Source organism: Dipodomys spectabilis, unplaced genomic scaffold (assembly GCF_019054845.1).
Source record: "Dipodomys spectabilis isolate Male_0828 unplaced genomic scaffold, ASM1905484v1 ptg000004l, whole genome shotgun sequence".
NCBI lineage: Eukaryota > Metazoa > Chordata > Mammalia > Rodentia > Heteromyidae > Dipodomys > Dipodomys spectabilis.
In genome coordinates, this window is record NW_024870681.1 from 2,503,338 (window position 1) to 2,524,283 (window position 20,946).

Below are 20,946 nucleotides of genomic sequence, written 5' to 3' on the forward strand. Positions count from 1 at the left end.
GGGTGGGGGGAGAGGGGGAGGAGTGCAGCAGCTGTAGACTAGCCAAGCAGAAAACCCTGGCCCTGAAGATCTGAGTCAGGGCAGTGACTGGGTGGAAGCTGGAGCCCAGGTGCTGGCTCTGGCTGCAGTCTGAGCATGTTTGTCATGGGCATCACCCCTGAGCTACAGGCCTGCCTGTGGGGAGGCTGGTCACTGACATTGGCTGGGTCAGGAGATTGGGCTCTGATTGTCTAGGAAGACAGGAGAGGCTCAGGGGTCACCAAAGGGTCAGACAATGGCAGTGGACAGCAATGGAGTGTGTCTCAAACAGAAAAACTAGTGACTTCTCAAGTAATGCCGGTGGGAACCTCTTGAGGTCGTGGCACCAACTAGGATTACTCCTGGAGAGTGAGAGTTCTCACTGCCTAGCTGTGGGAGGATGGTGGGGAGTCAAAGCCAGATTTAGGCTAGGACCAGTAGAAGTCTTTGGCAGGGAGAGGAGAGGAAGGAAGGTGTTCAAGCCTGGAGAGAGATTATGTGTTCCAAGAGCAAGGGGGACTTGGCCAGCTCCCCATGCAGAGATCTGGGAGTAACAACAGCCTTGTTTGACCCCTCCCCGTCCACCCTCAGAGGGAAACAGTGGGACAGATACATGGCCTGTATCAGTCAATTCTGCCTGCCGGAGCCTGACTGCTTTCAAGTCCTCCAGTGCAGGGAGGGGCCGGGGGATGCTCCTGCTGGTCACTTCTGTCTGGCTCCCACTCTTCCTGGGGGATGATGTTCAGGATAGCAATTCCACCTGGGGTGTCTTAGGGTTGCCATTGTAGACTTGGGAACTGGGCTTATCACTCAGCCTCTCTTCCTTATCCACAATGGGAGTGATATTACAGGACAGGGATGCTGTGGTGATGAGAGACTGTGAAGGAAGGGTTTGGGAAATGGCAGGGGTCTGTGAGGAGCTGCTGCTCAAAGCACTGTCCTTTGAGGCATCGATATCATTGGAGCTGGGGGTCAGTGACCATTGGCAGACTCAGCCCCAACCTGCTCATCTCCTGAATTGGATTTAAGCAATATTCCCAGTGGGTTGCATGCATACTGCAGTTGCAAAAACTGTCCTAAGACTAACCTGTGCTCCTGGGGATCTCGCCTCGTAGAATTGCAGGCTTTGCCTAGGCTACTGGTTGCTTCCCTGCGCAACAGGGAGCAAGCCTGAGTGGGTGAGAGGCTGGGTAAACCAGCCTGCTTAGGTCAGGCAGGACCCTTAGGCACAATACCAAGGAATAGGGTAAGGTGGCTTTGAGACAGAGCCTCCCCTATCCAGGCAGGGGTGACTCTTTGCACCAGAAAGTATAACCAAATGGCCAGTTCAGCCCAACCTAAACCAGAGATATGGCAGAGAAAGCTGCCCCAAAGGAAGGCTGGGGTAGAAGGAGGGGGGTGTGGGAGGCAGCAGTGAGTGGTTCCACAGTAAGATGACAAGGCAGCAGAAAGGGGCAAGCCAGGGACCAGAGTCTCAGGGGACAGCCATACCAGGATATGCATCTCTGGCTGCCTTGTGGCCTAGGCCCTAGCTCAGACTTAAGAGGCCCAGGCAGAGAGCCTATTTCTCTAATTTCCTACCAGAGGCTGCCTGCCTTTACCCTAATCAGGAAGAAGACTCTTCTCCCTTCTCCTCAATGTCTTGTTTCTCCAGAGCAGAGCAGGGACCTGGCTCTAGGAGTAGAAAGCAGAGAACCTGATGACAGAGTCTGAGGGAGGAAGACTTCTCCCACACCTCCAGATATTGAGGAAAGTGGGTTTGAAGTGGACCAAGAGGGTAGGGAAAGGCAGAGCCATTTCCTGAGAAGGCCCCGGGCAGCCATTTTGAGGAGCTGTTCCTTGGGGGAAGACTCTGGAAATGGGAGTCACAGCAGGGTTTGGTTGCTGGGAGGCTGGCTAGGGCAGGCCCATGGCTGTAGCACCCTCCAAACTGGTATCGGAGCCTGCAGATGACTCCCGAGAGGAACGGCCCTGCAGGAAGCGGATGATCTTCTCGATGGTGGCCTCTTGGTACTCGTGGGACCACCTGTGGGCACAGAGGCTGAGTGGGTCAGACAGCTGGGCCATGGGAGCTGCAGGCCAGGGCCTGGTTGCTTTACCCACATGTGATTCGCTTGGGCGATTTGTTCTCCCATTCCCCGCATTGGCTCTCTCTCAGTTCCCTAGGGCCCAGGAGCTCACTTGATGCCATTGAAGGTAAGCACGGCCTGCATGTCCTCAGGTAGAGTCTGGGGCTCAGGCCACTCGAAGCCATCAATGACAGGCACGATGTTCTTGCCACAGTTTAATGCAGTTACAATCTCCTGGAGAAAGAAGAGAGGGGAGGCCCAGTGTGGTGGCACACCTGTATTTCCAGCTGTGCAGTGACAAAGGTAGGAAGGTCATGGTTTGAGGCCAGCCTTGCCAAAAAAAAAAGCCAGCCTGCATCTCAAAAACAAGCCACCACAGTGGTAGAGCGCTTGCCTTGCATGCATGAGGCCCTGGGTTCCATTCCTCAGCACCTCATAAGCAGAAAAAAAAAAAGGTCAGAAGTGGCGCTGTGGCTCAAGTGGTAGAGTGCTAGCCTTGAGCTGAAGAGCTGAGGGACAGCGCCCAGGCCCAGAGTTCAGATTACAATTGGAAACTAGTCTGGGCAGGAAAGTCCATGAAACTCTTATCTCCACTTAACCACCAGAAAACCAGAAGTGGAGCTGTGGCTCAAAGTAGTAGAGTGCTAGCCTTAAGCAGGAAAGCTCAGGGACAGTGCTCAGGCCCAGAGTTCAAGCCCTATGACCAACAACACAAAAATAACAAAAGTGTGCAGCCCTGGGTTCAAACCCCAATACTACCAAAGAGAGAGGAGGAAGAGTGCTATAACACTTTCAAGTTCAAGTGTCCCACCAAAGCTCATAGAAGACTTGGTCTCCAGCTGATGGGACCATTGGAGGTGGTAGAAATTTTAGGAGATGGGGCAGGACTCAAGATGGATGGGTCAACTTGAATGCAGGGGCAACACCTTGAACAGTATATTGGAGCCTACCTAGGTACCTTCCCCCCTCGCCTCTCTCATTTTCTGCTTCCTGACCACCATAAAGTCAGTAGTGTACTCTATCACACACCATGAACCATGTACTTTATTTTTTTGCCAGTGGGGCTAGAACTCAGGGTTTGGGCACTATCCCTGAGCTGCTTTTGCTCAAGACTAGCACTCTATCACTTGAGCCACAGAACCACTTCTGGCTTTTTCTGTTTATGTGGTACTGAGGAATCAAACCTAGGGCTTTATGCATGCTAGGCAACCACTCTTATCACTAACCATATTCCCAGCCCTGAACTATGTACTTCTACATATCCTTCCTTACACCATGCCAGAAGCCAGCAAAGTCAATCGATCAAGCTACCACAGACAGAGACTCTTAAAACCATAAGACAGGCCAGGTGGCTGGTGACTCATGCTTGTAATCCTAGCTACTGAGGGGGCTGAGATCTGAGGATCATGGTTTGAAGCCAGCCTGTGCAGGAAAGTCTGTGAGACTCTTATCCACAATTAACTAACAAAAAGCTGGAAGTAGAGCTGTGGTTCAAGTGGTAGATGGCCAGCCTTGAGCAAAAAAGCAAAGAAATAGCTCCCAACCCCCAAGTTCAAATCCCAGTACTGATACAAAAAATGAAAATACAATTCTTATTTCTTCCTTTGTAAAGTGAGGATGATAAAACTGCCCTCACACAATTGTTCTGAGAACATTACTTACTATTAATGGCACTCTGGTAAGTTCTTATCAGTTTTTTTTTTTCCTTTTAAGAAGCAACCACAGAGATGGGACTTTCTTGAGTGCAGTTCATTTGTGGTTGTCTATATTGATTAGCCACTAAATGTGGCTTTGGAGAAGGGAATATTAAAACCAGAGGCACTTAGGCACTCAAAAACACCCCAAGAAGGATGACAGAGTTTTTGGGACTGGTCCAAGCCAAAGGTTGCCATCACCCTGCCTGCCTTCTCTGTTGGGACAATGGGTGGCAAGTATCTTCCTGGGGAAAGGGCCTGGAAAGCTTCAGCTCCAAGTGGCCTTTGAGGAGCCTCACTACATTACAGAGGAAGAGGAGAGATACAGAGAGGAAGGGATATCTCCCCAAGTCCCACAAATGGCCTAGAGCCTAGGAGGGGCCAGGCCTCTAACTCAAGCCTTCCAGAGTGCAAGTTTGGGACTGTTAAGCATCTTGATGAATTCTGACCCTGCCGCACACAATTAGACATCTGTTTCGTCCAGAATTGTACAAAACCAAAGATAATATAACTCCCCATTGCACAGAGGCTGTTCAATTAAGGAATATGCCAGGGTTAGGGTGTGGTTTAGTGGTGAGCCCTTGCCTAACATTCACGAGGCCCTGGATTTGAAACATACACATACGGAGAGAGAAAGAGAGCAATAATGGTTGAATGGATGTTCAAAAGCACTCTGGCTGAGAACAAAAGCTTGACTAGGGTCAAGACTTCTGATAAGTGGATATGCGTTCAATCGTTGATTCAATACTTTTAAAGCCTCCTTTGTTCCATGCATGATTTTAGACTCCAGCAGCACAAACAAGGTGACAGTTCTCTCCCCTACTTGCTAACTACCACCTAACTCAAGATCCTCAGTGGTGTTCCTTCAGCCTCTCTGTCTCTGTCTCTGTCTGTCTCTGTCTCTCCTCCATCTGTCTCTGTCTCTCTCTGTCTCTGTCTCTCTCTGTCTCTGTCTCTCTCTGTCTCTCTCTGTTTCTCTGTCTCTCTGTCTCTCTCTGTCTCTCTCTCTTTCTCCCAGTCCTGGGACTTGGACTCAGTATATGGGCACTTCTTTTGCTCAAAGCTAACACTTGAGCTACAGAGCCACTTCCAACCTTCTCTATGTGGTACTGAGGAATCAAACCCAGGGCTTCATGCATGCTACGCAAGCACTCTACCTCTACGACACATTCCTAGTTCTCCTTCAGCATTTCTTTTGGCCCCAGGCCTCCTCCTCAAACCAGGCCCAGTCCTCAGCCCTCCTATATGCCTCTGGAACTCGACCTTTTTCCTCACTGCAGTCTAGACTGCACTCTGTTGTCCTAACATCACTGCCAGGGCATCTCCCTGTTTCCTAGAGCTTAACACAAGTCTTCTTACCTTTAGACAGTCCATAACCTGGTTCCATAGTCCTCATCCAATCAATGCTGCAATTGAACAGCTAGCTCTCTATGGGGAAAACCCCAACCAAACAATCATACAGGCAAACTTAACTGGAACAAGTTGCCAGTTTCCTTAGTGTAAATACACTTATCACAATGGAGTTCCAGCTACCAATACAACATCACTGAATGTGAAGTTGAAAAGAGATGTAGACAGTCACTTGTGGTATCTGCTGAACCCTGAACCCTGAGTTCAATACTCTCCCACCACCACCCCTTGCACAACCTCAGATCTGTGTCATTGACACCGCATAGATCCTGAGCAAGAGCATGAGCTCTGGAGTCAGAGTTCAAAGCCAAGCTTTTCTGACATCTGCACTAGCAATCTGGCCATGTAAGAATTATTCTGCTTCTCTAAGCCTCAATTTTTTTTTCTTTTTTCTTTTCTGTTGGTTGTGGGGCTTGAACTCTGGGTCTGGGCCCTGTCCCTCAGCTCTTCAGCTCAAGGTGAGTGCTCTACCACTTGAGCCACAGCGCCACTTCCTGTTTTCTGGTGGTTTATTGGAGATGTGTCTCACAGACTTTCCTGCCTGGGCTGGCTTTGAACTGTAATCCTCAGATCTCAGCCTCCTGAGTAGCTAGGATTACAGGTGTGAGCCACTGGTGCCCGCCTTCAATTTCTTTATCTATGATATGGAGAGAGTGATACTAGCCCTGCATGTGGGCTAGAATACCTTTATTCATTCTCTCATGCTGTTCCCCTGCCTAGGATGGCTTCTCTTCAGTTCACCTATGTTTTTAAGACTCTTTGTAAGTCCTGCTTCCTCTATGAAGCTTTCTGTGATTATTCTAGCCTTCTCCATATTCCTGTAGGAATATGAGTGAGATGTTTGGCTATTAGACTTAGTATTTACACCAACTTGTATATCATCTAGTCACTGTGAACACATTCTGTGTGTGTGTGTGTGTGTGTGTGTGTGTGTGTGTGTGTGTGTAAGAGAGAGTATGTGCATAAGATACAAGGTTTTGCTATGCTGTCCGGGTTGGTCTTGAACACATGGGCTCAAGCAATCCTCTGTTTTAGCCTTCTAAGTAGTTAGGACTATAGCCACAGGCCACCATGACAGCTCACTGTCACATGTTTGTCACCTCAAAAGCTTGAGGACAAGAGCCTCAGATGACTATTCCATCCCTCAGCCCAGCCCTCAATTCCTATTGACTGATGAATGATTGATAAGAAGATGTGATATAGAACCATCTATTCATGCCTTCTGTAAGTAGTCTACTTTCCTTCTACATGCCATGCATGGAGACACTGCAGTGAACTAAACTGATATAGTAGTCATAATTATATTAATAGAATTGCTATCGTTCTTCAGCAATTACTATGTGTCAGGCATTCTATTAAGCAATTCACAATTGAGCTCTTTTAATCCTTGCCTTGTAATAATATCCTAAGAGACTTAGGTGCTTTTACTGAAAAAAAAAAAAAAAAGCCCTATGCCCGTTAGAGCTGTAGACTTCCAGTTTGGCTCTCAATTTCCAGCTGAATGCAGAAAAGAAGAACTTCGAAGAAGAGGACCCTGCCCCCTCAGCCCTGGGCTAATGCTGTTACTGGAGACATCCAGTCTAGCACCTACCTTGTGCACCCAGTCCTTGCAGTCATGGTCCTGCATGCACTTGTCCAGTGCTCCGGCCGACAGCACCAGCACAAAGTTGCGGGCCCCCATAACACTCTGGATGAGCTTGTCTTCAAACTTGCCGGCTTCCAGCTTCTCCACATCAATGAAGACACTGAAGCCATGCAGCTGCAGGTGCACCTTCAGGAGGCTGAAGAAGAGTCCTGTGTTGCCATCAGGGTCATGCCCAAAGCCCCAGACTGTCTGCCTGTCCCTCCTTACCTGGCCAGCTGGGAGCCTGAGTTCCTTCGGTAGCTGATGAAAACATCTGGGGTGTCCCCACTGGGCTTGCTGCCACTGCAGGGCAGCGGGGAGTGTAGCATTTCTGAGGCCAGCAAGAGAGATAGCAAGTAAGTGTAACCCTTCCCACCACACACTGTGAGGGACATCCTCCCTTAAAGACTTAGTCCCCTGTCCATCCAGAATTCTTAGCCCAGATGGGCAAGGTGGCTTGACCCAAAAAGGGCCAATGAATGAAAGGTAAGGCCTTCAGGAAGGAAGGCTCTATAGAAAAGAAGGATGAAATCATTGATAAATCCCATCTCAGAAGGCAAGCACTGTGCCAGGTGTGGTGATCTCAGCTAGTTGGGAGGTAGAGGCAAAAAGATCAGGAGTTTTAGGCTAGCCCAGCTAAAGTGAATGAGATTCTGTTTAAAAACAAAATACAAAAAAAACAAGCTGGGTACCAGTAGTTTGTGCCTATAACCTCAACCACTTGATAGGCTAGGAATAGGAAGATGGCAGCTCAGGACCAGCTTGGTCACAAGAGCTCACAGACCCTTCCCTTCTCAATTCAGAGCTATTAGCAGTGGTTCATGTCATTCCAAGCTATGTGGGAGGCCATGTCTTTAGGGGTGTGTGTGTGTGTGTGTGTGTGTGTGTGTGTGTGTGTGTGTGTGTGTGAGTCCTGGAGCCTGGACACTGTCCCTGAGCTTATACCTACACTTGCATCTTTTATTTTCTGTGCCAGTCCTGGGACTTGATGCAGGGTCTGAGCTCTGTCCCTGAGCTTCTTTTACTCAAGGCTAGCCCTCTATCACTTGAGCTACAGCTTTACTTTTGGCTTTTTCTGAATAGTTTATTGGAAATAAGAGTCTCATGGATGTTCCTGCCCAGTCTGGCTTTGAACTACAATCCTTAGATCTCAGCCTCCTGAGTAGCTAGGATTACAAGTGTGAGCCACCAGCTCCCAGCCACTTCCAACTTTTTTTTTTAATAGTTGATTGAATATAAGAGTCTTGCATTTTTCTGCCTAGGCTGGCTTTGAATCTCAATTCTCAGATCTCAGCCTCCTGAATGGCTAGGAGAAGCATGTGCCACCAGCTTTCAGCTTCTTTTTGTTTTTGAGACAAGGTCTTACTATAGTAGCCTAAGCTAGTTGCAACTCTCAATCCTTCTGCCTTTACCATCCCCCACTAGGATTATAGAATGTGCCACCATACCAGGCTAAAAGGTTTCCAAAGCTGATTAAAAAAAAAAAATTGAGGGGCTGGGAAGGTGGCTCAGTGGTAGAGCGCTTGCCTTGCATGCATGAGGCCCTGGGTTCGATTCCTCAGCACCACATAAGCAAAAAGAAAAAAGCCGGAAGTGGCGCTGTGGCTCAAGTGGTAGAATGCTAGCCTTGAGCTGAAGAGCTGAGGGACAGCGCCCAGGCCCAGAGTTCAGACCCCACGACCGGACCCAAAAAAAAAAAAAAAAATTGAGGGCTGGGAAGGTGGCTCAGTGGTAGAGTGCTTGCTTTGCATGCCTGAGGCCCTGGGTTCGATTCCTCAGCACCACATAAACAGAAAAAGCTGGAAGTGGCGCTGTGGCTCAAGTGGTAGAGCGCTCGCCTTGAGCTGAAGAGCTGAGGGACAGCGTCTAGGCCCAGAGTTCAGGTCCACGGCCGGCAAAAAAAAAAAAAATTGAACTCCTACTTCACAGAATGGTAGTAGAAATTAATGAGGTAAGGTGTTAAAAACATAATACAATGCCTGGTATATAATAATTCACAATAAGTGTTAACTAAATAATTAGTCAGTAAATTAAAATAAGTTTAAACCAGGAGAGTTTCTATAGTCCTCCGGAACTAAACAAATTCCAAAATCTGTACTTTGTAAAGTGTTGTCAGCTAACCTATATCCCCTGTGTGCTCCCCAGGTGCCATTTATGCACCCTATACACTGCCTTATCTTTCTGTTTCTCTGTCTGTCTCTGTCTCTGTCTGTCTTTCTATCTCTGTGTCTCTGTCTCTCTCTCTCTGTCTGTCTGTCTGTCTCTCTCTCTCTCTCTCTCTCTCTCGTGCTGGTATTGAGGCTTGAACTCAGGGCCTGGGCACTGTTCCTGGCTTCGAACTTTGATCCTCAGATCTCAGCCTCCTGAGTAGGTAGGATGACTGATGTGAGCCACCAGCACCCAGCTCTCCTACCTCTTGCTATAGTTGCATAAGCTGCCCTCTGCCTGGGCTGCCTTTCCTGCTAGCTCTACCCCCCGTATATCCCTCAAGATCTGGCCAGGCAGCCCCTCCCCCACCAAGTCTATACTTGAGTGGATAGAATAGGCTGTGCTTCCCCTGGGCTCCCAGTGGAGTCCTGGGCAAGCTTCCTGCTAAGGCTACCTGCCTGTTGGTAGACCTGCTTACTCCTATCCTGTTACCCTACTCACACTGGGAACTTCTTGAGGACAAAGTGCATCACTTTCATTTTTGCTTCCTCAGTGTGGACCCAGTGTGATGAGAAAGACTCTCAGCCTCCACCCTAAGTCTCTCCTCATTTCTCTAAGACTGAGGCTCAGCTGGGTAGGGCTCCAGACTGACCTCTGGCGGCAGAGATGATGCGCGTTCGATGCACACCCAGGCGGATGCCGCAGTCCTCCAGCAGCTGCTGCTCGGACACACGGTGCAGGAGGGAGCGGTCCAGGCCACAGCTGACCAGACCATAGGTGTACTGGCGGAAGCGAGGGTCCAGGCTGCCCAACCAGTCTGCCAGGTTGCTGCGGTCACACATAGCGTAGTTGGCAAAGGTCTTGAGCTCTGTGAGCTCTCTAAAGAACCTGCACGCCACGGAAAAGAAGCTGTGGTTCCAACCTGGGTCGGGCTGGTGAGGGGGTGGGAGGGGTCAGTTAGATCTGAAAGGGTGGGACTGGGCTGGCAGGTGAGGTACTCCCTACCTCTTGCGGGTGATGCTGGATTTCATGCCCAGGTCACTCTGTAATTCCTCCTCTGTGAGCCGTAGAAGCAGATCGCCATCTACCTGCTGCTCCTGGGGGGGTGGGGCAGTGTGAGGCAGGCTCCCCTCCTCCCTCAAACTCCAGATGCTAAGGAGCGAACTGGAAGGGGCAGTGGAAAAGGCTGATGACCCCCCCACACACACACACACACTGAGCAGCATGGCTGAATATAAACTCCCCCTCCCCAAAAGGCTATCACAGCACCACAGGCCTGAGGGGCACCGAGGGACTCAGTGGCCTGTGCCCAGAGCACTCTGGGAAAGATTGTGGCCCCAAGACCCCTGGGGAGGCATCTCCCTCCCCTCCATGCTCTACCCGGAAGCGCTCGCAGTACTGGGAGAAGCCGATCTGCTGCAGCCACGTCTGCACTTCAGCCTCCTTCCAGCTGGCCACGCAGGGCAGGATGCGCCGGGGCACGTCCTCCCCCAGCAGGCGCAGTGCACGCTTGGCCAGTGCTGAAGTGGTGCCATTGGTGGAGTAGGAAACCAGGCGTTTTAGGCTCTGGATGGCGCCAATGTCGCTGAACACCTGAGAAAGGGGTGAGATGGCAGGTTAGGGTCCACCAGTTGGCCAGCTTCTCCCTGATGTGTTCTCTTGCCTTCTAGTCCTACCATCCACCCTAGCCCTTCCTCCATTCTGTGATCCAGTCGTGCATTCTTCTTTATGAAGCTCGCTTGCTTTTTTTTTTCCCCCCCCCCATACTGGAACTGGGCCTTGAACTCCAGGCCTCAAAGGAGAGCTTGGCTTTTTCACTCAAGGCTGAGATTCTTCCACTTGAGCCACACCTCCATTTCAGGCATTTGCTGGTTAATTGGAGATAACAGTCCATTGGATTTGTTAGTCCAGGCTGGCTTTGGACCTAGAGTCTCAGATCTCAGCTTGTCGAGTAGCTAGGATACAGGCATGAGCCACCAGCCACCCGCTTCCAGCTTCATTTGACTCTTGACCAGAAGTCCCTTACCTGTCCTTACCACAGCATTCATCTGCCCTGGGGTTAAATCTGAGTTTTCAGTATGGCTACCAGGTTATATAGTATATCCCCAGTCTGCTACTTCTAGCTCACCTCATACATCCACCAAAGCTCTCATACCTTTAGGTCTCACCTATGACACTTCCAAGTCCATAGTTCTTTTGGTCTGCTCATGAGAATCCTACTCATTCATTGGAATTCATGCTGCTTAGTGCCTCTTTTGTGAAGCTCACATTGATTTCTTCATAGCCTGGCCCACACCTCCAGTTAGAACTATGACCATACTCCAAATGCCACTGTCACTAGCTGATAATGCATATTCCACTGGCCTATAAGTGGAGGACATGTGCCCCTCTATGTGGCATAATAAAGGACATGGAATAGAGGCTCAACATCTTTGCTGAACTGCACTCACTTGGCCTTGATGGGAAAGAGGTGATAGAACTAATAGGATTGTTCTACAGATCCAGTTTTTAGGTTTCTTGCTTCTTATTCTCCTCCAAGTCCTTTCTACTAGGACAAAATGATGTGTTTTACTGGCTAGTCTTCCCATGGATCAATTCTGGGGCACAGAAGCTAGAATCCAGCTCTCTCTCTTTTTTTTTTTCTTTTTCGATCGATTGTGGGGCTTGAACTTGGAGTGGGAACTGTCCCTCAGCTCTTCAGCTCAAGGCTAGTGCTCTACCACTTGAGCCACAGCTTCACTTCCAGCTTTTTCTATTTATGTGGTGCTGAGTAATTGAACCCAGGGCCTCATGCTTGCGAGGCAAGCACTCTACCACGGAGCCACCTTCCCAGCTGTGAGTCCAGCTCTTTACACTGGATGTTCAGAGAGGCTTCAGAAACTATATCTATCTGTCTGTCTGTTTGTCTATCTGAAATGAAGTCCAGAGAGAGAAAATCAAGTACTCGAGATCATTAGCAAGTTAAAGCAGCAGACAAAGGTATGGTTTAGACCTTGGCTATGAGGACCCTTTGGGATTTAGCTAAGAGTTCTTTGACAGATGCACTGATGCCCTACCTTCCTCTCATGCCTGTCTCTAGCTCTTGTATCCTTTCTAGACTCTAGGCCCAGGCAGCAAAACCACCCACTGAAGCTGCCCAATGAGGCATCTGTCAGCTACTTGAAACTCTGGGCTTGGGGCTGTCCCTGTGCTCTTCTGCTCAAGGCGAGCACTCTACCGCTTGAGCCACAGCGCCACTTCGGTTTTCTAGTGGTTTATTGGAGATGAGTCTCACAGACTTTTCTGCCTGGGCTAGCTTTGAACTGTGATCCTCAGACCTCAGCCTCCTCAGTAGCTAGGATTACAGGCGTGAGCCACTGGCACCTGGTTTAGCTACCTCAATCTCAACATGTCACACCAAATTCACTCTCTTTTCTCCGGCATGTATGTGTTTGTGGCCTGGCCTATCCTCAGATAGTCTCTCTCTTCTCAGGCACCCAGTTCTAATCCCACCTCTTAAATGCTTCTTGACTCTGCTTCCCTTGGCTACTGCACATAGCTTCACATCTGCACTCTCAATTCTCCAGACACCATGACAGCCTAGCTCCCAGTTGGTTGCCTCCAATCTTGCCTTTCCTTGCTACATTTCTGCACAACAATCAGGGTGATCTTTGCAAAAAAAAGAAAAATAAAAGTGTGTTCCCTGCTTTAAAACCTCCATGTATGTGTGTGTGTGTGTGTGTGTGTGTGTGTGTGTGTGTGTGTGTGTGTTCTCTTGCCCCCAGAGGCTAAGTTCAAACTCTGAGTCTTGCCTTCAATGCCAAAATGGCTGGCTCCTCAATCCAGTATACACACCATATTGGAGCTTGAACTCAGGGTCTTGCACTCTCACTTTTCTTGCTTAATGCTGGTCCTCTACCACTTGAGCCATACCTCTGGAGCTGGTACCCAGGTCTCAGCCCTCCTGAGTGGATAGGATTTACAGTCATGAACTACTGGCACCTGGCTTCACCTAATGCTCATACATCCTTCAAATCCTGGACAAGTATCACTTCCTCTGGGAAGCCTTCCCCGATGCTTTTATTTATTTATTTTTTATTTTGGTCAGTCATAGGGCTTGAACTCTGGGCCTGGGCACTGTCCCTGAGCTCTTCAGCTCAAGGTGAGCGCTCTACCACTTGAGCCACAGCACCACTTCTAGCTTTTTCTGAGGAGTTTATTGGAGGTAAGAGTCTCACGGACTTTCCTACCCGGGCTGGCTTTGAACCTTGATCCTCAGATCTCAGCTTCCTAAGTAGGTAGGATTACAGGCGAGAGCCACCAGCACCAGGCTCCCGAGATGCTTTTTAACCCTTGATCCACCCTCCCCCATTACCATCACCTTGGTCTTGCCCTGCAGACTCTTGATGGCAGCCTCTGTGCACAAGTAGAAAGCCCCGATGCACTGGGCTTCCAAGCGGGACGAGTCCAGCAGCAGCACGAGGCTCTGCAGATCGTCTGGTCCGCGTCCCTGGCTCGTGTCGCTGGCGTCCACCAAGCAGCGGGCAAAGCGACCAGGGTCCAGCGAGGCCACAAGCGGCTCCACAAGCGCCAGCGTGCCTGAGCGCTCCACCTCACGCTCCACCTCCTTGTTGGTGGCCAACACGGCCACAGCCAGGCAGGCGTGCAGCCGCAGCAGCTCGTCCTCCTTGGAGAAGGCGAGCGGGAAGAGCCACTCGGCGGCGCGCTTCTCCACCATGCGTCGCTGCACCGCCTGGCCCCCGTGCAGGGCGCAGTTAGCCAGCGCCAGCGCGCAATGGCGCAGCAGCGCCGGGTCGGTGCGGCGACACCAGTACAGGACAGCGTCCAAGCCGCCGGCTGCCACCAGCCTCTGGCACGTCTCCTCCGAGTGCTTGAACATGTGCTCCATGATGCCCGCCACGCTCCGTGCCAGCTCCACGGGTTCACGCTCCTTCGATAGGTTCAGGATCACGCCCAGGCCGATGCGCGCCACGCGGTCCCTGCCCGGAGAGAAGGGAAGGGAACCGTGGAGTTGCTGCACACTGGGGAGCTTGGCTTGTTGGTTGAGGACAGGGTTATAGACTGTCGTAGGAGACGTGGGGACTGCGTTATCCTTCCTGGTCCCTCACTCTCACCAGGTTTTTCTGGTTATTGGGGGGAGAAGGAGGAGGGTGCTCCATCCTGGCCACAGGCAGCCTCTTGGACACTCCCTCCCCCCACCTCTCTGTGTTTTGGGGGTTTGAACTCAAAGCCTCTCCATTGCGTTTTTATTTTTATTTTTTGGTTGTGGGGCCTGAACTCTGGGCCTGGGCGTTGTCCCTCAGTTCTTCAGCTCAAGGCGAGTGCTCTACCACTTGAGCCACAGCACCACTTCCATTTTTCTGGTGGTTTATTGGATATAAGAATCTCACAGGCTTTCCTGCTCAGGCTGGCTTTGAACCATGATCCTCAGATCTCAACCTCCTCGGTAGGTAGTATTACCAGCGTGAGCACCCTGCTGGTGTCTCCTCCCCTTAAGAAGCAGTATGCTTGGGAAGGTGGCTCAGTGGTAGAGTGCTTGCCTTGCATGCATGAGGCCCTGGGTTCGATTCCTCAGTACCACATAAGCAGAAAAAGCCGGAAGTGGTACTGTGGCTCAAGTGGTAGAGCACTAGCCTTGAGCTGAACAGCTGAGGGACAGTGCCCAGGCCCAGAGTTCAGGCCCCACAACACACACACACACACAAGCAATATGCTTCCAGATCTGGAGCAGACTCCCCGAATCCTGGCCCTTCTTTGCTACTTTCCAGTCATGGGGCATGGGCATCTTTTGTATCTCTCTCCTTAAGTTTTGAGGGAGCTTAACTATGAAAAGAGAAGCAGGTGCTGTTGGCTCACATCTGTAATCCTAACTATTCAGGAGGCTGAGATCTGAGAATAATGGTTTAAAGCCAGTCGTGACAGGAAAGTCCACAGGACTTTTATCTCCAATTAAGTTCTAAAAAAGCTAGAAGTTAGGGCTGGGAATATGGCTTAGTAGTAGAATGCTTGCCTAGCATGCATGAAGCCCTCGGTTTGATTCATCAATACCACATAAACAGAAAAAGCCAGAAGTGGTGTTGTGGCTCAAATGATAGAATGCAAGCCCTAAGCACAGAGTGGCTCAAGGACAGAGCCCAGGGCCTGAGTTCAAACCCCAGGACAGGACAGAAAAAAAGCTAGAAGTGAAGCTGTAGCGCAAGTGGTAGCCTTGTACACTAAAGCTCAGGGACCGTGCCCAGGCCCTGAGTACCTAATAATAGGATTATTATCAGAATTGATGAGATCATCCATAGAAAGTGCTTGGCATAGTGCCTGGCACAGAGCAGAAAAACTTTAATAACTGTTAACTTATCATCATTTGAAGTGTCATTTGAAATGCATCCCTCTTAGCCTTGCTTCCAAACTTGCCTCCATCCACGTTCCATGATTGGGCTGTATATACTCACTCACTCAACAGATACTTGTTGAGAACATTCTGTGTGCCATGCTTTGCACTGGGGAGGCTAATATTAAATGGAAACTAAACCTGACTGGGCTTATGCTCATTTAATAAAAAGAAAGACAGCTGGCCACCAATGGCTTATGCCTGTAATTCTAGCTACTCAAGAGGCTGAGATCTAAGAATCATAGTTCAAAGTCAGCCCAAGAGGGAAAATCCATGAGATTTTTAAAAATCTCCAATTAACTAGCAAAAAACTGGAAGTGGAGCTGTGGTTCAAGGAGTCAGGCTCAAGCCTCAGTCTGAGTAAAAAACAACAACAACAAACTAAGAAACAGCTCCTAGGCTCACCTACAAGCAGGAAGAAGGAGGAGGAGGGGTGAGGGAGAGGAAGAGGGGAATGAGGGTGAGAGGGAGAAGGAGAGGAAGAAGAAGAAGGAGAAAAAGAAGGAGGGGAGGAGAAGAAGAAGAAGAAGAAGAAGAAGAAGAAGAAGAAGAAGAAGAAGAAGAAGAAGAAGAAGAAGAAGAAGAAGAAGAAGAAGAAGAAGAAGAAGAAGAAGAAGAAGAAGAAGAGGAGGAGGAGGAGGAGAGGAGGAAGAGGAGAGGGGGGAGGAGGTATGGGGAGGAGGTAGGGGGAGGAAAGAGGAGGAGTAGTAGGAGAAGGAGAGGAAAGAGTTTGGTTGATGGAGAAAGAAAAAGGCTCCATAAATATTAACGCTCAGTGTATCACCCACTTCTTCTTCTCCCCCTTCCAGCCTTGACCCTGAGTAACCTGGAGGCATGCAAAGACTGAATTTATTGGGAAAGAGTTTTTGTTTCTTTATTTTGTACCAATCTTGGGACTTGAACTCGGGGCCCTCATAAGTATTGTCCCTGTGAATTTTTTTCTCAAGTCTAGAACTCTATCATTGAAGCCACAGTTCCACTTCTGAATTTTTATGGTTAATTGATGAGGGTCTCACACACTTTCCTCCCTGGGTTGGCTTCAAACCTCAATCCTCAAATCTCAGCCTCCTGACTAGCTAGGATTATAGGTATGAGCCACCAAAATCCAGCTGCTTAGATAGTACTGATGTTTGAGCACAGGGCCTTATGCTTGCTAGATGAGTGTTCTACCACTTGAGCCATGCCTCCAAATGTTTTTTCTGCTTTTGTTATTTTTCAGGAAGTATCTCACATTGTGGCTCAAGACCAGCCTTGACCCTGATACTCCAACCAAGATCTTCCTACTTATGTCTCCTGCATTGCTTGTTTATTGAGATGGGGGTCTTGCTAGCTTTCTGCCTGTGTTGGCAAACTACCCTCCTAATGTCTACCTCCCAAGTATCTGGGATTACACCTGACTCTTAGGAAGGAATTTCTTTCTTTTTTTTTTTTTTGGGTCCGGTCATGGGGCCTGAACTCTGGGCCTAGGCACTGTCCTTCAGCTCTTCAGCTCAAGGCTAGTGCTCTACCACTTGAGTCACAGCGCCACTTCCGGGTTTTTTCTTTTTGCTTATGTGGTGCTGAGGAATTGAACCCAGGGCCTCAGGCATGCAAGGCAAGTGCTCTACCACTGAGCCAACTTCCCAGCCCTTAGGAAGGAATTTGATAGCCACCATCCGTGCTGTTCTCTGTCCTTGGTCCTGAAGAAACACTGGCATCAGAATGTGTGTTGTGTCTTGGAACCAAAGACCCTGGTGAGTGACTCTCCTCTCCATAATTCTGAACCAAGTGAGGACCATCATTTTCAACCTTAAACATATGAGTTTTCTAGGCACTGGAGGTTCACACGTGCAATCCTAACCTAATCCTAATCATGATTCAAAGCCAGCTGTGAGACTCTTATCGCTAATTAAATGCACACAGTGGTGGGTGAGGGGGGAGGGGAGAGAGGGAGAGAGAGAGAGAGAGAGAAGAAATAAGAAAAGGAAAAAAAGCCAGAAGTGGAGCTGTGCTCAAGTGGTAAAACACTAGCTTTGATCAAAAAGCTCAGGGACAGCACCCAGGTCCTGAGTTCAAGCCCCAAGACCTGTATACACACACACACACACACACACACACACACACACACACACACACACACACACACATACAGAGAGAGAGAAAGTGGGAAATGAAACAACATACAACAAAGTGGCCCATCAGCTGCTGGACATAGAAGAAGAAAAAGAACTAAGCAACCCAAAGACAGTGATGGGAAGGGAAAAATGAAAGGGAAAGAGGGAACAGCCTACACTAAGCAAAAGGAAAGAAATGTAATCATCACCTGATGTGGAAGAAATAATTTGTATTGTCAAAGCTCATAGAATTCACAAACTTTATAGAACATAATGAAATTTGCCTTGTGAAGGTTAAAATGTGTTTGTGACTTTAACTACATATCACAATTCCACAATACTATGAAATGTGTGAAATTTATGTAATCACCTAATCTCAATTTTTAAAAAAATCGAAAGAAGCCGGGCGCCGGTGGCTCATGCCTGTAATCCTAGCTACTCAGGAGGCTGAGATCTGAGAATCGCGGTTCAAAGCCAGCCCGGGCAGGAAAGACCGTGAGACTCCTATCTCCAATAAACCACCAGAAAACCGGAAGTGGCGCTGTAGCTCAAGTGGTAGAGCGCTCACCTTGAGATGAAGAGCTGAGGGACAGCGCCCAGGCCCAGAGTTCAAGCCCCACGACCGACAAAAAATAAAATAAAATAAAATAAAAAATAAAGCAAAAGAAGGGATGGGTTAGGAGCAATGTGTGATAATGTTGTCAGACACCTTGTACTCATATACTGTTTTGTAGAATGGGAACTTCTTTGTACAACTACTTAAAGATATAGTAATAAAAATGAAAAAAAAAAAAAAAAAAGAAATAAGAAAAGGGAAAAAAGCCAGAAGTGGAGCTGTGCTTAAGTGGAAAACACTAGCTGTGATCAAAAAAGCTCAGGGACAGCACACAGGTCCTGAGTTCAAGCCCCAAGAGCTGTACACACACACACACACACACACACACACACACACACACACACACTACAGCATCTTGCACCCCTGCTAATCCTAGGGCACTAGCTGTACTCACTTCCCAGAGATTCTAGTTATAACTGCTATGACCCACTTAGGAAGGCACACATACGGTCCATGGCCCACCACACCCTTAGAACACCCATTGCCACGTGCAAGTCCTCTAAATTCATGGTCCATCCCCCTTAGGACACTGATCCGTGGGAAGCTAGTGACTTGCTAAACAAGCAGAACTTTATCTTGGTCACCCAACCTAAGTTGTTTTATTTATGCTATATTTTGACAGTTGCCTTATTTCCACCAATCACAGAGGATTTTTTTTTCCTTTTTGGAAAATGGCAAGGAAAACACTCCTCCACTGCCATCACACCTGTGAGCGATGCATGAGCTAGTGACTCCCAAAACTCTCGTAAGCCCAAGAAGTCTGAGCATTCTGCTACAGACGGGAGTGCTCTGGCATCACAAAGGAAAAGTGAAATTTTAAGGCTTGTTTTGACCCCACTTCTATATGTTGGTAGTTAGTGTAGGGAAGGGGTGAAAACACATGCTCTGACCCCTGCCCAGTTTGCACTTCAGTTTCTTCCACCTCCACCCATTCACTCGGGCAGGAAACTTTCTATTCCAGATCAGCAGCTTCAGAATGAGATCATTTCTGTTTGGAGCAAGGGTAAGCAAAGAAGGACACCCAGACAGAGGCCCAGAGCTATGGGTTGGCATTGGTACTAAGATGCCATCTCCATCCATGGAACTAAAGATAGGTTCCTAAACCTGTAGTCGTAGCTACTCTGGAGGCTGAAATCTGAGGGTCCCAGTCCAAAGTCAGCCCAAGCAGAAAAATCGGTGAGACTTTTATCTCCAAGTGGGGCTGTACCTCAAATCATAGAGTCCCAGCCTTGAGAGAAAATGCTAAGGGACAGCACCCAGACCCTGAGTTCAAACCACAGTAGGTGTACATAGGAAGGAAGGAAGGAAGGAAGGGAGGAAGGAAGGAAGGAAGGAAGGAAGAGGAGGAAGAGGAGGGGGGGAACACTCTAGCCCTACAACAGTATTCTTTCTCTGTTTCCATTCCTTACCCTACTCATCCTGAAAATAAATCCTCACTACATCATTAGTTCCTTCTGGATTACTCATTAGACTTTCCCAAGCCTCACTTTCCCCATTTGTAAAACGGACGCACTAATTCCTATTAGATGAGGTGTAGTGTGGAGTAGATTAATAGATTAGTAGATGAAGCGAGGCAGGTGGAAGACCCAGGTACCTGACCCCGACCCCCACCCCCAGCCGCCCCTCACCTCGCCTTGCTCTCCCCCTCCACGAGTCTCGCGCCCTCACCGGTTCTCAGCTACCAGGATCTGCTCCAGCAGCCGCGCAGCCTGCACACGCGTCTCCAGCTCCGGCGCCTGCAGCAGCCGCAACAGCAGGTCCAGACCGCCATCTAGGCGGATGGCATCGCACAGACCTTGGGCCACCTCGCGGCCCACGGCTGGGAGCAGCCAGGCCTCCTCCACCAGCTGGAAGACCTCGGCTAGGCCCGCGCCCACAGCCCGCGCGGCCCCTGCCTGCTTCAGCGCCGACAGCGCCTGCTGCAGCTCAGGCAGGGCACGCTCCAGGGCGCCCCGCACCTCAGCGCCCACCCCAGGCGACACCTCGCGGGACCCGCGGCCGCCCGAAGCCCACCACGGGCCCGCGCCGCCACCCTGATCGGTCCCCGGCACCACCAGCCGCTCGGCTCTGGGTCGTGGGCCGGACATGGCGAAGAAGCGGCACAGCTTGTAGGCGGAGAGGAGCAGCGTCAGGACCATGGGCGCGGGCTGGCAGGGGACATTCCTGGCCTTGGGGGGCGACGGGGGTGGGCGGGGGGAAGATCGGGGCCCGGAGAGCAGCCCAGACCTTGAGAAAGGGGAGACGAAGGAGGTAAGAAGGGCTAAGGGAGAAAAGGATTCCGGGCAAGGGTGCCCGCTGGACTTTGGGGAGGCAGGGGTGAGGTCAGGCTTTGCGGAGCAGCAATCGGAGAAGGGGATGCAAACCACTTCTCGGGGAATGGGCGAAGGAGAGAGTGGGAAAGCGAAGGAGGATCCAGATGCCGAAAGGTAGAGCAAGCAGCTGATAGAACAAAGCGGCACTCCAGCTCCAGCTCCCGCAAGCAGAGATGCTCTGCGCCAGCCACGCCCCGGACCCCGGGCTGTTGAGACTACAGGCGAAGCCCCGCCTCTAGGCCGCGGAGGCCGCGCCCCCTCTGCCTAGGAAGCCCCGCCCCCAGGCCTTTCCACCCACGCCCACACTCCCTCCTCCCTTTAAGTCATATCCGTTGCCCTGACTTGAGAGGTGGGAAGCAGCGCCACCGAGTGTACCCCTCCCTCCCAGTGATTAAAGCAATCGCAAAGTTCCTAACAACTCCCCCCACCCCCAACAACAACTGTGTGTGTGTGTGTGTGTGTGTGTGTGTGTGTGTGTGTGTGTGTGTGTGTGTGTGTATGTGTGTGTGCTGGTCCTAGGGCTTGAACTCAGGGACTGAGCACTATCATTGAACTTTCTTTTTCTTTTTCTTTTTTT

The 20,946-nt window shown here is 49.9% G+C and overlaps 1 protein-coding gene across 2 annotated transcripts; it reads right to left on the bottom strand.

Annotated features, from left to right (window-relative positions):
* Window positions 1-34: 34 nt before the first annotated feature.
* Sarm1 (sterile alpha and TIR motif containing 1) lies at window positions 35-20,195 on the bottom strand. Of its 2 annotated transcripts, XM_042693346.1 has the most exons (10): window positions 19,726-20,195; window positions 13,324-13,942; window positions 10,344-10,556; window positions 9,969-10,060; window positions 9,612-9,851; window positions 7,841-7,866; window positions 7,044-7,215; window positions 6,783-6,972; window positions 2,200-2,321; window positions 35-2,044 (listed from the first exon to the last, which is right to left on the bottom strand). In XM_042693346.1, exons 1-10 carry the CDS (start codon window positions 20,193-20,195, stop codon window positions 1,915-1,917), a joined length of 2,274 nt encoding a protein of 757 aa, XP_042549280.1. In that variant the 3' UTR covers window positions 35-1,914. The 2 variants fall into 2 exon arrangements, with proteins under 2 accessions (XP_042549280.1, XP_042549290.1); XM_042693356.1 differs by lacking the exon at window positions 7,841-7,866 and having other exon boundaries at window positions 7,044-7,146; window positions 9,616-9,851.
* Between the last annotated feature and the right edge of the window lie 751 nt (window positions 20,196-20,946).